At 39.3% G+C, this 15,808-nt stretch overlaps 1 protein-coding gene across 2 annotated transcripts in view; it reads right to left on the bottom strand.

Moving 5' to 3' along the window:
* Positions 1–15,808, bottom strand: part of RNF14 (ring finger protein 14) — a 26,502-nt gene that overhangs the window by 9,834 nt on the left and 860 nt on the right. The window contains exons 2-7 of one of the 2 annotated variants that reach the window (XM_032158196.2): positions 14,837–15,010; positions 12,046–12,205; positions 10,834–10,985; positions 6,997–7,524; positions 5,359–5,587; positions 2,183–2,355 (exon numbers count right to left, since the gene is read on the bottom strand). In XM_032158196.2, coding sequence (XP_032014087.1) covers positions 2,183–2,355; positions 5,359–5,587; positions 6,997–7,524; positions 10,834–10,985; positions 12,046–12,199 — 1,236 coding nt within the window. In that variant the 5' untranslated portion in view covers positions 12,200–12,205; positions 14,837–15,010. Of the gene's footprint in view, positions 1–2,182; positions 2,356–5,358; positions 5,588–6,996; positions 7,525–10,833; positions 10,986–12,045; positions 12,206–14,836; positions 15,011–15,808 lie in introns of those variants that run through there. The other variant, XM_058439953.1, reaches the window with a different exon arrangement.

Genomic DNA, 15,808 nt, shown 5'->3' with positions numbered 1-15,808 from the left:
CCTAGGCAATACCATTCAGGACATAGGCGTGGGCAAGGACTTCATGTCTAAAACACCAAAAGCAATGGCAACAAAAGCCAAAATTGACAAATGGGATCTAATTAAACTAAAGAGCTTCTGCACAGCAAAAGAAACTACCATCACAGTGAACAGGCAACCTACAAAATGGGAGAAAATTTTTGCAACCTACTCATCTGACAAAGGGCTAATATCCAGAATCTACAATGAACTCAAACAAATTTACAAGAAAAAAACAAACAACCCCATCAAAAAGTGGGCAAAGGACATGAACAGACACTTCTCAAAAGAAGACATTTATGCAGCCAAAAAACACATGAAAAAATGCTCATCATCACTGGCCATTAGAGAAATGCAAATCAAAACCACAGTGAGATACCATCTCACACCAGTTAGAATGGCCATCATTAAAAAGTCAGGAAACAACAGGTGCTGGAGAGGATGTGGAGAAGTAGGAACACTTTTACACTGTTGGTGGGACTGTAAACTAGTTCAACCATTGTGGAAGTCAGTGTGGCGATTCCTCAGGGATCTAAAACTAGAAATACCATTTGACCCAGCCATCCCATTACTGGGTATATATCCAAAGGACTATAAATCATGCTGCTATAAAGACACATGCACACGTATGTTTATTGCGGCACTATTCACAATAGCAAAGACTTGGAACCAACCCAAATGTCCAACAATGATAGACTGGATTAAGAAAATGTGGCACATATACACCATGGAATACTATGCAGCCATAAAAAATGATGAGTTCATGTCCTTTGTAGGGACATGGATGAAACTGGAAAACATCATTCTCAGTAAACTATCACAAGGACAAAAAACCAAACACCGCATGTTCTCACTCATAGGTGGGAATTGAACAATGAGAACTCATGGACACAGGAAGGGGAACATCACACTCTGGGGACTGTTGTGGGGTGGGGGGAGGGGGGAGGGACAGCATTAGGAGATATACCTAATGCTAAATGACGAGTTAATGGATGCAGCAAAACAACATGGCACACGGATACATATGTAACAAACCTGCACATTGTGCACATGTACCCTAAAACCTAAAGTATAATTAAAAAAAAAAAAAAAACACAGAAAATAGCTAGTGTTACTACAACTAGTTACTTGGCACAATCTCTTCCGACAAGCAGTAGATAAAAATCACACACATATAACTGGAAAATGTAGTTAGATTAATATTAAAATGTTTGGATGTAATGTGTGGGTTTTAAATTTTTACAGAAATCTAAGTAAATATTTGGTACCAAGTCCTCCACTCTGTCATAGGGCTAAGGTATGTCAAAAGTGATTATATGGCCAGGTGTGGTGGCTCACGCCTGTAATCCCAGCACTTTGGGAAGTGGGCGAGTCATTTGAGGTCAGGAGTTCGAGACCAGCCTGGCCAACATGCTGAAACCCCGTCTCTACTAAAAATACAAAAATTAGCCAGGTGTGGTGGCTGGCGCCTGTAATCCCAGCTACTTGGGAGGCTGAGGCATGAAAATTCCTTGAACCTGGGAGGCGGGGATTGCAGTTAGCTGAGATTGCACTACCACACTCCAGCCTGGGCAAGAGAGAGACTCAGTATCAAAAAAAAAAAAAAAAAAAAAAAAGTGATTACACATAGTGCCAGTTTCCTTAACTGGAGCCCACTATGTTCAGTTCAGACATAACAGATTAGAACAACAGAATCAAATGCAAAGATGTATTTTGATTTTAAAACATATTAAGATTTTTGTCAAGAAGCAATAGATCTAATTATTTTGACTCAAATTAATTCCTGAGTGTATCTTAAACAGGTGTGCAGCATTCCAGGATAAGTAGTTCTGAGTGATCAGATTTGATTTTTTTTAATCACATAGATGAGGTAAGAGTTGACCATAGCTCTAGTATGCCCTCCTTACAACCCATTCAATTTTGAGGTAGATACAATGTGAGAACAATGGTCACTGTTAGAAAACACTTTGAAAAGGGAAGTCTGCAAACATGTAAGGTCGATAACAAGATCTAGTAGTGAAATTTCCACCTTCCACGTAAGAAGGTGTAATAATAATACCAGCATGTGTTTTGTAAGTCATAAAATTGACTAGTAAGGCTTCTTAAGGTAATCATAACATGCTGGCAAGTCTGATGGCCTCCAACTCTGTCCCAAAACATTTACCTCTATGGGAGTTCCACAACATGGGCAGCTCTTTGAGTTCTTCTCTAGCCACTCCTTACTTTCCATCTCTTCCAGTGCCTTCTGAATCACTCTCTTACCATACCTTTGATCCAAAAGTCTTTTATTAGCCTCATCTGCTTGCAGGTATTCATTTCGTAAGTCCATTAATTTCTCTACAAAGTGAAATGGAAAATTAACTTTTATATAACTTTGTAATGCTGACTAAAAATCATTAAAAATGGCTATAATCTTCGACTATTCAATAATGTTATTCCTAGAAGTTTATAAGGAAATAATCCAAAGTCATATGCATGGAGATGCATATAACAATGGCAAAAAAAATTAAATTTCTAAGGAAATAATTATGTTTGGAAGAGCCATTTAATGACATAATATTCAATTATTAAAAATATAATTAGGTTCGCTACAACCCAATTAAAACACTCATCACAGAATCCAGAAAAAAAGTATAATTATGTTATAACCCAGTAAAAATTATACATGCACAAATGATAATAAATGGAAAGGAATCCCCCAACTAGAAAAGATGTATCTGCTAAAAATGGAAGAATAAGATAGGCTATTTTTTTCCTTTGATTTTGATTTCTTAATGTTGGTATGTTTATGCAGTTAAAGACTGACTTATCTAGAAGACACAAAGGTTGAAACAGACATTGATTTTTCCACTAAGTCAGCACCATTCACTGTTTGATAATGAAGAGGCCTACCAAATACAAAGGCACCTTTGGCCTAAGGGCAAAGACTACCTCTTCAATTCTGTGTAAAAAAAAAAAAAAAAAATCAGTGAATAAAACTTACCATCCAATTCTCACCCTGTACTATGCTTTGCTACAGGTGCTGAAAAGTTTTCCCTTGATACTCTTCACTCTGGCTTCTACTGCTCTATCAACAGGTAACCAATCCCAAAGGTTTTACTTGCAGACAAAAGGCTTTTGTTCATAATTCTATTACCTTAATTTTTCAACACAATTAATTAAAGAGTTTTCTCAACAATGTTCTAGTTATTTTATCAGTTTACTTTCCTCACATTATTTGGAAGTCTATCTCCCTTTTAAAGCAAAAGACATCTCCTGATATAGAATCCAATATCCTATCTCCACTCTTTGCTTTCGCCTGTGAATTCTTTCTCTGTGTAGTGCATTCCCACAGCTCCATCACCTCTACTTCAGTGTAGCAGTGAGCAATGTAAATCTCATCCCTCTAATAATTCAATGCATTTTTGTGTTCCTAGGCATCTTAAGGACAAAGGTTATATTGCTTTAGTCTTCTCAAAATAAAAAAATTGTTAGTATTTCATACTTTATATTATATATACATACAAAGAGAGAGAGAGATTCCTAATTTTGCTAAAGCCCTGAGTCTATCTTCAATTTCTTCCCTGAATGCTGTGAAACACCTGAAATGTACTGTCGACTTTTAATGAAAAGGTTACAGAAGTCTAAAGTAAAGACTTATATTATACTTTGCTAAGTTCTCTATCCCATGTGGCCTTACCTTCTACAAGATGCTGCCTGAGGCAACTGAAATTATCTACTCACTCTTTCCTCTCATGCTACTTTCTTGGAAATAATGACAGTCTGCTAACATTAGCAAGTAATACCTACAATAATAATAGCATTAATAATTACTATTTTTCTTTTTCCTTTTTTTTTTTTTTGAGACAGGGTCCCACTCTGTCCCCCAGGCTGGAGTACAGTGGCGCAGTCTGGCTCACTGCAGCCTCTACCTCCTGGGGTCAAGCGATCCTCCCGCCTCAACAACCTGAGTGGCTGAGACTACAGATGTGCGCCACCACACCTCGTTAATTTTTGTATTTTTTTGTAGACACGGGGTTTTGCCATGGTGTCAAACTCCTGGACTCAAGCAATCCGCTCACCTTGGCCTCCCAAAGTGCTGAGATTACAGAGGTGAGCCACTATGTCCAGCCCCATTCTGCATTTTACATGTATTAGCCCACTGTCTCTCAAACTATTTATGGTAAAGGGCCAGTTTTTTTTTCTCTAATATGTCAAAGATCAACACTTTTATAAGATATAATCAGGTTTGCTTGATTTAATTTTTTTAGAGGCAGAGTCTCACTATGTTGCCCAAGCTAGTCTCAACCGAGGCTCAAAAGATCCTCCAGCTGTAGCCTTCTGAATAGCTAGAACTACAGCTGTGCACCACCATAGTCAGCTAACAATCAACTATTAGAAAAACGAAAAAAGTCTAAATTTTTATTAGATTTGACATAAAATTATGTGAAATCACTATAAAAGTTTCTAACCCTCTCAATTTCTGTATCTCATTATAGACCAGTGTAACAAATATAACAATTTTGAATAGCACGATATTAGTTCCCTTCATCCTTAGAATAACCCCGTGAAGTTATTGTTATCTGCTCTAGCTGCAATTTTGTGAAGTAGCTGTTATCATTATCCCTGTCAGTCTGAAAAAGTCTAAGCCACCAAAGTCCAGTTAAATCGACGTTAAGGGCCTGATTTATGATTCCTTATCTAGACTGTAAATGGCAAACACATTTCACTCCTGTGTCTACTTCATCAGAGGGTAGTTTTCCGAAGTGCCATGTTGAGGAAGATTCTGAGGCCTCTCTGGCTCAAGGAGAAAGCATTTGATGACTAGTCAAACACATGTGCCATGGAGACAAGAATGGCAGCTTAGATGCCCTGCATTGGCCATCCAGGATATACATTATTCCATGTTCGTATATAGAATTTCCCGTGCCATTCCGTCTCCTGGAATGTTCCTCCCTGGTATCTGCATGGTTTTTCCTACCTCCTTCAAGTCTTTACTTAAACCATTTTGCCAGTGAGGCCTCCCGTTTTCCCTAACTAAAATCCCAAGTCCCCTCCCCTTCAGAACATTTCATATCCTGTCTTTGCTTTATTTCTTCTGCCTCTTCAGCACTTACCACCACCTAATATCCTTATTTTGTTTTCCTGTCTCCCCTAGTAGAATGTAAGTTCCATGAGGGCAGAGATTTTGTCTCTTCTGGTCACTACTACAGCCCCAAGGCCTGAGATAGTCACTGACACAGAAATATCTGCTAAATGAATACTTCTAAATTGAAGAATGAAGTCATAAGGCCCTGGCAGGAGAGTGAAATGTGGGGGAGAGACTGGGGATGGGGGTTTGGGCTCACAGTTAAAACATACCTGCAGTCACCTTACAAGGAGAGACCCCATGGTAGGTCAACCTGCACAAAGTACAGAAGGCAAAATTGCAGCTGGAGCAGATACCCATGGTGCAGCCAGGCTCCTGCATCACAGGCAGCTGGCAGCACGGCCGGGGGCAGTACACCACATCTGCCATCAGGTCCAAGGAGGACTGGAGGAGAAGGCGGTCATAACGGGCAAATAACTCTGCTTCCACTAACTCTTTGACCTGGAGGGAAATACAAAACACCATAGGTTTGATGATTCCACAACCAGTTCTGAACCTGAGGAGATTCTTAGGATGCTAGTATAAACCAGATGGGCACATAAATTAAAACCTCTCTTTCACTTCAAAATCAGACCAAGTATATTTTGACTGAGATGACAATTATAGGGGTCTACACATTTGTTAAAACTAAGCAAAGTGTCATGGGTGCAGGAAATCAACATGGCACATGGATACATATGTAACAAACCTGCACATTGTGCACATGTACCCTAAAACCCTGAAGTATAATAAAAAAAAAAAAAAAAAAAAAAACTAAGCAAAGTGTCCAATTTATTTTATACTTTAGTTTTATTTCTTTAGAGATGGGGTCTTACTCTGTCATCCAGACTGGAGTGCAGTGGTGCAATCATAGCTCACTGCAGCCTTGAACTCCTGGGCTCAAGTGATTCTCTACCTCAGTTTCCCAAGTAGCTAGGACAACAGGTACTTGCCGTCATGCCTGATTTTTTTTTTTTTTTTTTTTAAGACATGGAGTCATGCTATTTTGCACAGGCTGGTTTTAAACCCTAGCCTCAAGCAATCCTCCTATCTTGGCCTCCCAAAGTGCTGGGATTATAGGTGTAAGCTACCATGCTAGCCTTGTATGATTTAAATGTGTAGTTTATTTTAAGTAAAATTATGCTTTAATAAGAAAACAAAAAACTGGCCAGGCGCAGTGGCTCACGCTTGTAATCCCAACACTTTGGGAGGCCGAAGCGGGAGGATCACTTGAGGTCAGGAGTTCAAGAGCAGCCTGACCAACGTGGTGAAACCCCGTTTCTACTAAAAATACAAAAAAAATTAGCCGGGCATAGTGGCGGGTTCCTATAATCCCAGCTACTTGGGAGGCTGAGGCAGGAAATCACTTGAACCTTGGAGGCAGAGGCTGCCGTGAGCTGAGATCGTGCCCCTGCACTCCAGCCTGGGTGACACAGCAAGACTCCGTCTCAAACAAAACAAAACAACAACAACAACAAAACCTAAGTAGGCTGTACTTATGCTGAAGTCTATAAAAAAGTTGGTTAATCATTCTAAGAGATGTCCCCTTCAGATCCCAACCTCACACAAGGATAAGCTAGTGATTCCCCAAGGTTTATGGGATCCTAGCAGATATACAAAGTAAATTATCACAATTACTTAATAACTACTTTAACACTCATCCTTGCCCATTGCAAGGCCAAAGGAAGCATTCCATTTGCTTAAGCAGTAGACTAAGACCATAGCATTCTTAATGGATACAGCAAAACAACTTGTGGGCTGGCTCCAAGGCCTCACACTGCCCCATGAGCCCTATCAAGGAAGTTCCTGAGATGATATCTCCATTTATGGAAGAGAATTAGGAGGCAACCATCAGCAGGGTAAACAGTTACCTGACCAGGAGTGGCCACCGAAGGGCACTTTGGTTCTGGGCAGTTGAGGCATTGAACCTGGCCATCTCTGATCTGGATTTCAAAGTAGTCCTTCAGACAGGCTTTGCAGTACACATGCCTGCACTCCAAGAAGTACATGCATTCACTACCCAGCTTCTCACAGAAACAGATATTGCACAGGAACAATTTACTATTAAAGCATTTTATCTGCTGAGCTTGATCAAAGTCCAAGATTTCCTGGATCAGATTTGACAGTGATTCCACATCCTGCACAGCTCTCTCATCCACAATTTCCTCTTGGTCTACATCAGATCCAGCAGCTCCTCCAAAATCTAGCTCTGTGTTGGGAGAAGCTTGAGCTGTCCTTCTCTGCACTTTTTTCTGAGAACCAATCTTGAGCTCAAAAGGAGAGACAATATTCAAGTATGCTAGGGTCTCTTCCTTAAGAAATTGCATCCAGGCAAACAGGACCACGCTGCCACGGTGTTCTTCCCATAGGTTGTCTAAGTGCTTGCATAGAGCAGATAGCTATGAGAAAACACATGAAGATGTTGGTGAGTTTGGAAAGATGATGCTGCTGCCAACTCCTGGTTTCCCTAGAAATCTTTTCCACTTGCAAGTTAGGCCCTTATTCTAACACTATTTTTTACTGCTGTGATACACTGTGCTACAAAACAGTACAAACATTCTTACTGGAGCACTTCTTAAACTATTCGGCAACATGAGCCAGAGTAGAACACAAAGTCAGAAGCAAGAAGTACCACGAGAACAAGAGAAATAGCAAGACTCCATAAGGTAGAGAAATAGCTGTACATTTTAGCTACTGAAATGGAAGACTTTTTTCTGTTCTTTAATCTTTTAGTACTGCTATATACCTCATGTAGGACAAAGAGATCTAGTTCTAAAAATAAACTATTTTTCTTCCATTAGGAGTCCTAGCCCTGTTGGTATCCTAGAATAATGGTTAGAAAAAGAATAGTTTAAAAATACTATCCAAGTTTTAAAATTAATTCTTTTAGTTTTATCAAAAAGTCAACTCGTCTGAAACAATCACTAACAGAATTCAACCTCAGAGTCCTTGTTCAGATTTACAAGCTGCTTTTAACTAAGCAATCTGGGCTTATATCAGATCCTGGTTAATGGAGGGAGGCTGCCTGATATTGAACCTGGTCCTAATCACAAGCCCTCAGCAAGGTTTGGCAGCCATAGAGAAAGCTTATGCTTCCTAAGCTAAGCAATCAAAGTTAAATTATTTGGAATTTTCCTCTTTAAAAGTGGTCTGTTCAATTTGAAAGGCAAATGTAAGAGGATTTTCCATTAGAAATATAAAATATTTGTAACTAGAGCACAGGAATTATAAGCAGCTTTTCTTTTTTAGGTAAACATCCAAAAATATGCCTTCCAGATGGCAAATATATTTTGTAAATTTAAATGGCAAATGAAAAGGGACCAGATTTTCTGTTTCTTACACTCTGTGTAGTGCCACTGACTAAACCCTGCATAGGTACTACCTTAAATACTTATTGATGAGTTAAAATTGAACTAATGATTTTTCACATTTGCATAAATATCTTTATAAATCAACCATGCTTTTGAGAAATCTGTTAAAATCTGTAAAATGTGATAAATACTAAAAGGGAAGCTCTGGGTGCTGTGTGAGCTACCAAGTCCTATGAAGAAGCCATTCTCCAACCTCTTTTCTTCTCCAGTCCCTTCTCAAGAGAGGCAGCTAGGGCCGGGCATGGTGGCTCATGCCTGTAATCCCAGAACTCTGGGAGGCCAAGGCGGGTTGATCACCTGAGGTCAGGGGTTGGTGATCAGCCTGGCCAACATGGTGAAACCCCGTCTCTACTAAAAAATACAAAAAATTAGCCATGTGTGGTGGCGGGCACCTGTATTCCCAGCTACTCGGGAGGCTGAGGCAGGACAACCACTTGAACCCACTAGGCAGAGGTTGTAGTGAGCCGAGATTGCGCCCCTGTGCTCCAGCCTGGGTGACAGAGCAAGACTCCATCTCAAAAAAAAAAAAGAGAGAGAGAGAGAGAAAGGCAGCTGGAATGCATGTAAATGGAAGGGGGACAGGAAAGAGACTGTGCAAGTATATTAGGGGAGGAATAAGGAATAAAGTTTTAGAAAACTAAAACCACTTCCTTCTGTCTACCCACCCCAATTCAGGGAATGACAGCTCTATGTGTCAATTTCACTATTAACAGGTGAGAGTCATAATGCCAAGGAATCAGGGTACAGCAACAAACAAGAACTGAAGCAAGAAGGAATATGAGACCAATTAAAATGTTAATTATATGCATAAACATTTATTTGATAAAGAATTCTACTGTAATTTTAGCTGTAACACATAAAACAACTCTCTTCCCCAGCACACACCCCCGCCCCCAAATCCAGCATTAAGTAGATGCTGGTTAGCTGGAATCTGAAACCACAACCACGCATACAGTTAATCTGTCCCTGTTTTGTGCATGTGTGTGTGTGCATGCATGCACATGCGTGGATGTAAAGTATGAAAAGCTCTCTGGTGAAATAGGACTATGAAGATCTAAATAATTCAGCCAACTATCAGTGGCCTAAATGCCAAACAATCTTGATATTCCTGGACAAATCAACTGTCTTGCATCTGTTGCCTCTGGCACAGACATTAGAATGTAAAGTAATACTCCTTTTCATTCTACCTATATTATCCTTTTTAAAGTTTAATTTTGCTTTTAAACCGTAAGCTCAAGTTTGCAAAAGTACTCCCACTTAAAAGATTAGATTGGTGGATGGGGGAATGAAAACTATATGATCCAAAGAGAAAAACTAATGAGATATTCCTTGAGGTCAGCAACTCTGACAGCTTTTGTCTTTTTTTTTTTCTTTTGAGACAGGGTCTCTCTGTCACCCAGGCTGGAGTGCAGTGGCTCAATCTTGGCTCACTGCAATCTCTGCCACCCAGGCTCAAGTGATCCTCCCACCTCAGCCTCCCAAGTAGCTGGGATTACAGGGATGCACCACCACGCTTGGCTCATTTTTGTATTTTTTGTAGAAATTGGGTTTTGCCATGTTGCACAAGCTGAGCTTTTGTCTTAATACACATCAGTCTATCAATCTTCATTATGACTTCTAGAAAAGCAGCTGCTGATTCATTATCTCTCCCAGAATGCTTTATATTATTTATATTTAGCTTCAAGTCATATTTGTGTCTCAATCAAGAGTTGAGATTGTTACTAGAAAAGTATATATAACCCAGAGGAAATGAGGTTCTTAACATAAGGCCTCAAGCCTTACTGAGATATCTACAGGAACTATACACATTTCTACTTGTATGCATTTATATCTATGTGATACCAGTTGACTGTTGTTATTAATACAGATTTTTACAAAGAAAATCAGTTATTGTATTTACTCAGAAAACTTGCTTATTATAACTACATTAGCTCAATTTTTAGTCCTAATTACAATGGAATCTTTCATTTAAGGAATGGATAAGAAACTAAGAAAAAAGTAGTATCAATATCTAAGGATAATGAGGAAGACCTCATAGTCTCCATTATAATACAGATTAAACAGGAAAATAGCAAGACAAGAAAAGAAATAATATATTGATTAAAAATTACTCCTACTACAATTCATGATTGTTTTAATTACTGCCATTCCTTTTTAAAACACCAAACATTTTCAATTTCTTAACATCAGGATTCACCAAGGCAAGGGAAAAAAATTACAAAATCAAAGCCATTTGTTTTTCATGCAGTGAATTCAAGATCATTAAGATAGTCTTCAATTAAAGATGATTTTTAAGTTTCTAAAAATGGATAGGAAAAATTAAGTTTCAAGTCTAACCTGAGTTGGTGACAGCCATTTGCCACTAAGTGTGAATGAAGGTGGGGAAGAGGATGGATAATCTGGTGGCAGTTCAAAGTTCAGCACAAGTGGAGGCAGAAAGCAAATGGTGTATTCAAAGCCACTATTCTGGAGACACTCATTTGAATTGCCTGAACCAAAAACAAAGATTAGAAAAGGATCAGTTGATCAACACTTGAGTGTCCATTACTGCTGAGCAGCGCTCAAGAAAGACTTAATGCTTTAGTTGAGGGAATAATAACCCTCCCCCAAAGCCTTTCTATTTCCTAATTTTAACTTGGTAGCCACCACCTTAAAAAAAAATCTTGTAAGCCCTTGAAAAATCTACTCAGCACCATGAAATGTATAATGAAAATACTACAACTTATTCTTGTATTCACTTCTGGGCACAATTCCTAACACTAATGACCAAGGAACACACAATGTTTGTTTTGTTGTGGTTTGGTTTACAGTAGATGATTAAAGATACAATCTAGAGAAAGGATGTTCATTTCCATTGAACAGCATGACCTACTTAGACCAGCATGTCCCACTTAGACCAGCATGTCCCAACTACCCATGAATCAGTTGGGAAAATATGTGCCAACATAATGATCTCAGGTCTGAGGATATGATATAGCACACAACACTCTCACAAAGTTTCATTTAAATTACCACACTTATGTTCCTTACTCAATCCCTTTATAGTAGAAACATTTTGAGAAAGTGTGCATCAAGGTCTTCTGTAAATGTCTGTATCAAAAGCAGTAGTTTTGTTTTTTCTGAAGCAAAAGGTCACAGAGTAATAGCATGTGTCATATGTTTATAGTAGTTGAAATGATTCTGGAAACCAAATAGTATTAACCACCACCACTGTACTTGAAAATTTCTAAGTGTTTTCACATACATTCATTTTCTCTTTGATTATTGCTATGTAACAGCCAATAACTCATGGCTGATAAACTGCTAATTAGCAGACTAGGATGTATGAAATATGCAGGATAATATCCCTCTTCAGTGATCAAAAAGGTAGAATCAAATTGAAAACTGCTTGCTCCTCATTGCAATTTTCATCTAAAACAGAAACATGCATTACATCTATAATACCACCACCTATCACTAATGCCTATAAACACAAAATGACAAATAGTTTAAGGTACACTAAGAAATAACAAATAATAGAAAAATCTGTTTAAGAAATTATTAACTAACCGCTCACAAATATCTTGAAATTCTGTGGCAAATCCAAATAGATCCTGGTTTCTCCACCTTGGACAGACTCTGCTTTTCTAAATTCATCTCCATCGTAAATACTTGCCAGGGCCAGCAATTCATCCTCCTGAGCTTCTCGATCTTCTGACGACATAAGGATCTGAAAACATCAAAATCAGTTAAGAACAGAAAATGCACAGAGGCTGGCCGGGTGTGGTGGCTCACACCTGTAATCCCAACACTTTGGGAGGCCGAGACAGGCAGATCCCCTGAGGTCAGGAGTTTAAGACTAGCCTGGTCAACATGGTAAAACCCCATCTCTACTAAAAATACAAAAATTAGCCAGGCGTGGTGGCAGGTGCCTGTAATCCCAGCTACTTGGGAGGCTGAGACAGGAGAATCGCTTGAACCAGGAGGTGGAGACTGCAGTGAGCCAACATCGCACCACTGCACTCCAGCCTGGGTGACAAGAGCAAAACTCCATCTTAAAAAGAAAAGAAAAGAAAATGCACAGAGGTGGGAAAAGCTTAATGGCACAAACAACTGCAAAGAATTAATCGATATTATCACTTTTCTCCTAAACCAAAAATGACAGCCATATCTGGCATTCCATTAGTTTTGCAATATTAATAGTCTTTTTCAAAAGGGATGGTTGTGGTACTTCTAATTCCTGATCTTATCAGTTAGATATTTTATAACTGAATTAGAGGAAAAAAAGCACAATTTGAAAATTTTCTTTGAAAAGGACAAATCACAAATTTACTTTGACTTGTCCACTGAACCTAGCAATGTGCCTGGCTCGCAAAAGTGGTCAAAGGATACTACACTCCTTTCTTAAGTTAATTTGCCAGGCATGGTGGCTCATGCCTGTAATCCCAACATTTTGGTAGGCCGAGGCAGGCAAATCACCTGTGGTCAGGAGTTCGAGACCAGCCTGGCCAACATGGTGAAACCCCATCTCTACTAAAAATACAAAAATTAGCTGGGTGTGGTGGCGCACCCCTGTAATCCCAGCTACTCGGGAGGTTGAGGCAGGAGAACTGCTTGAACCTGGGAGGCAGAGGTTGTAGTGAGCCGAGATTGCGCCACTGCACGCCAGCCTGGGCGACAGAGTGAGACTCTGTCTCAAAAAAAGTAAATTTTTTAAATCCACAGGAATCTTTAGGGCAAATATTCTTAGCTTCAGCTCTATTGACATTTTGGAGTAAATAATTGTTGTCGGAGAGCTGTGTTGTGCATTATAGAATCTTAACAGCATCCCCTGGCTTTTACCCACTAGATACCCAATAGTGGCCCACTTCCACACACAAGAGCTGTGACAACTGAAAATATCTAGCCAGGTGTGGTCGTGCTTGCCTGTGGTCCCAGCTACTTGGGGGGCTGACATGGGAGGATCGCTTGAGCCTGGGAGGTCAAGGCTGCAGTGAGCCATGATAGCACCACTGCACTCCAGCCTGAGTGACAAAGTGAGACCCTGTCTCAAAAAAAAAAAAAAAAAAAAAAAAAAAATCTCCAAATAGCGCCAAAAGTCCTGGGGCAGGATGGGGGTTGGAGGCAAAATTGCTCCCAGTTGAGAAAACAGTGCTTGAGGATGTTACAGGCATAGATATTATGGAAGAAAATTGGATAACTGAGCAAGCAGCAAAATAATATTAAATTTTTGAAATAACAGATTTCATCAAATCCAAGCAGTCACCAATTTTAAGATTTACCATTATGACTCAAGAATATTTAAAAGATAATAATTTTAAGAAAGATTTACCATTATTTTAGGTAATACTAAGAATTTAGCTACAAGGCCCAGGCACAGTGGCTCAAGTCTTTAATCCCAGCACTTTGGGAGACCAAGGCAGGCAGATCACTTGAGGCCAAGAGTTCAAGACTAGCCTGGCCAACACAGCAAAACCCCATTTCTACTAAAAATACAAAAATTAGCCGGGCATGGTGGTACACACATGTAATCCCAGCTACTCGGCTGAGGCATGAGACTAGAGAATCACTAGAATCCGGGAGGCAGAGGTTGCAGTGAGCTGAGATTGCACCACTGCATTCCAGCCTGGGTGACAGAGACAGACTCTGTCTCCACAAAAAAAAAAAAAAAAAAAAAGAAATTAGCTACAATTAAAGTATGAACTGGCTGGATATGGTGGCTCATGCCTGTAATCCCAGCACTTTGGGAAGCCAAGGCAGGAGGATCGCTTGAAGCCAGTAGTTTGAGATCAGCCCTGGCAACATAGCAAGATCCTGTCTCTATAAAAAATTAGCCAGGTGTGGTGGTGTGTGCCTGTAGTCCCAGCTACTCAGGAGACTGTGGCAGGAGGATCACTTGAGCCTTGGATGCTGAGGCTGCAGTGAGCCGTGTTTGCACCACTGCACTCCAGCCTGGGTGACAGAGCAAGACCTTGTCTCAAAAAATAAAGTATGAATCAATGTTTTTTAACATAGCATCAACTGAAAGATACAGCAATTTCAGATAATTTAAATGTGGAAAAAATATGCAATGAGAATTTACAAAAATCATTTTAATAAGACAAAACTACCAGTCAATTAAAATACTGAACTACAATTGCATTTGCAAATATCCTCCTTCACAACTAAAATATTTTTAATTAAAATGTACATAAGTAATAAGTTAGGATTTTTTACATTCTAAAAGGTCATACTATGAAATTAAAAATTATTTCATTTTCAAAAAACACTTTCTTTCTAGGAGATGTTAGTTCATGGCTCTGCTTAAACTGCATCCCTATCTAAGACACAATTACATGTTCTACTTGAGGTCAGTTAGTACCTGTTAATAACAATCAGAAGAAAAGGATATTAACACCGCAGTCTGTATTTCAGCTCAGAGTGGAGTTCATGCAAATCCCATTTATTCTCTAACTGGTGGAGCTGAGACTGCTGAAGCTGGATAAGAGGCCAAGATGTGGAACTCATACTACATATATTATGAAAATCCTGCCATCTGCAGAAAAGAAATACAAAAGATGGTGTTAGGACCCTCTCCAAATTAAAATTCTGAATTTCCATGATCACCGCTTAAGTCAAACATATCCTAACATACAGCCAATCCTAATCTACAGGTGCATGTTACTCTCCTAGGGCAGGCTAACTGAGCCATGTGGTTAAAGGAGCATTTGCATGTCCCCAGCAATGACTGAGGACTTTTTATCTGTCTGCCCTCAGCCATGGGAGGGGCTAAGGAGGAACACCAAGGTCATACGAGAGGACAGGACACCATGCCCCATAACAAACAACCTATTCAGTTTGTTTTTTGTTTTGTTTTTTCTCCTTTCCTCTTCTGTTTCTTGTATTCCTTCATTTGCCATTCCCCTCCAGTTTTTCCTCTCTGGCTCATGAATTAATCCTGCCAGTGGCACTCAAGGATAATTTTGGTAACAGAAAAATACTTAAACAAAACAAGAGTACACAAACACAAACTTTTAAGTTTTATTCTAAATGCTTTAGAGCTAGGCTTCTTCACTGGGGTGAGGGGAAAAGTGAGTATGGTCTATAGATGGGCTATGGAGAATCCTATCAACACCCTAAAATTATATGCAAAAATACTATATACAAAATCATAATTAAAAACCAGATTCTCGGATGTGTAACTCCCAAATGAGATAAGAATGAGATTCAGAATCAATTTACATTTATTGAGCACCTACTATGTACTGTATCAGGTCCTTTCACATTGTCTTATTTTGCTAGGTGGGAGTATATGGTGCTAATTGAATTAAGCTTTTTGTTTCTTCCTGTTAAA

The sequence above is a fragment of the Hylobates moloch genome, unplaced genomic scaffold, assembly GCF_009828535.3.
Source record: "Hylobates moloch isolate HMO894 unplaced genomic scaffold, HMol_V3 SCAFFOLD_6, whole genome shotgun sequence".
Taxonomy (NCBI): domain Eukaryota; kingdom Metazoa; phylum Chordata; class Mammalia; order Primates; family Hylobatidae; genus Hylobates; species Hylobates moloch.
Note: the sequence above shows the minus strand (reverse complement) of the source record. Positions and strands in the feature narration are given on the sequence as shown.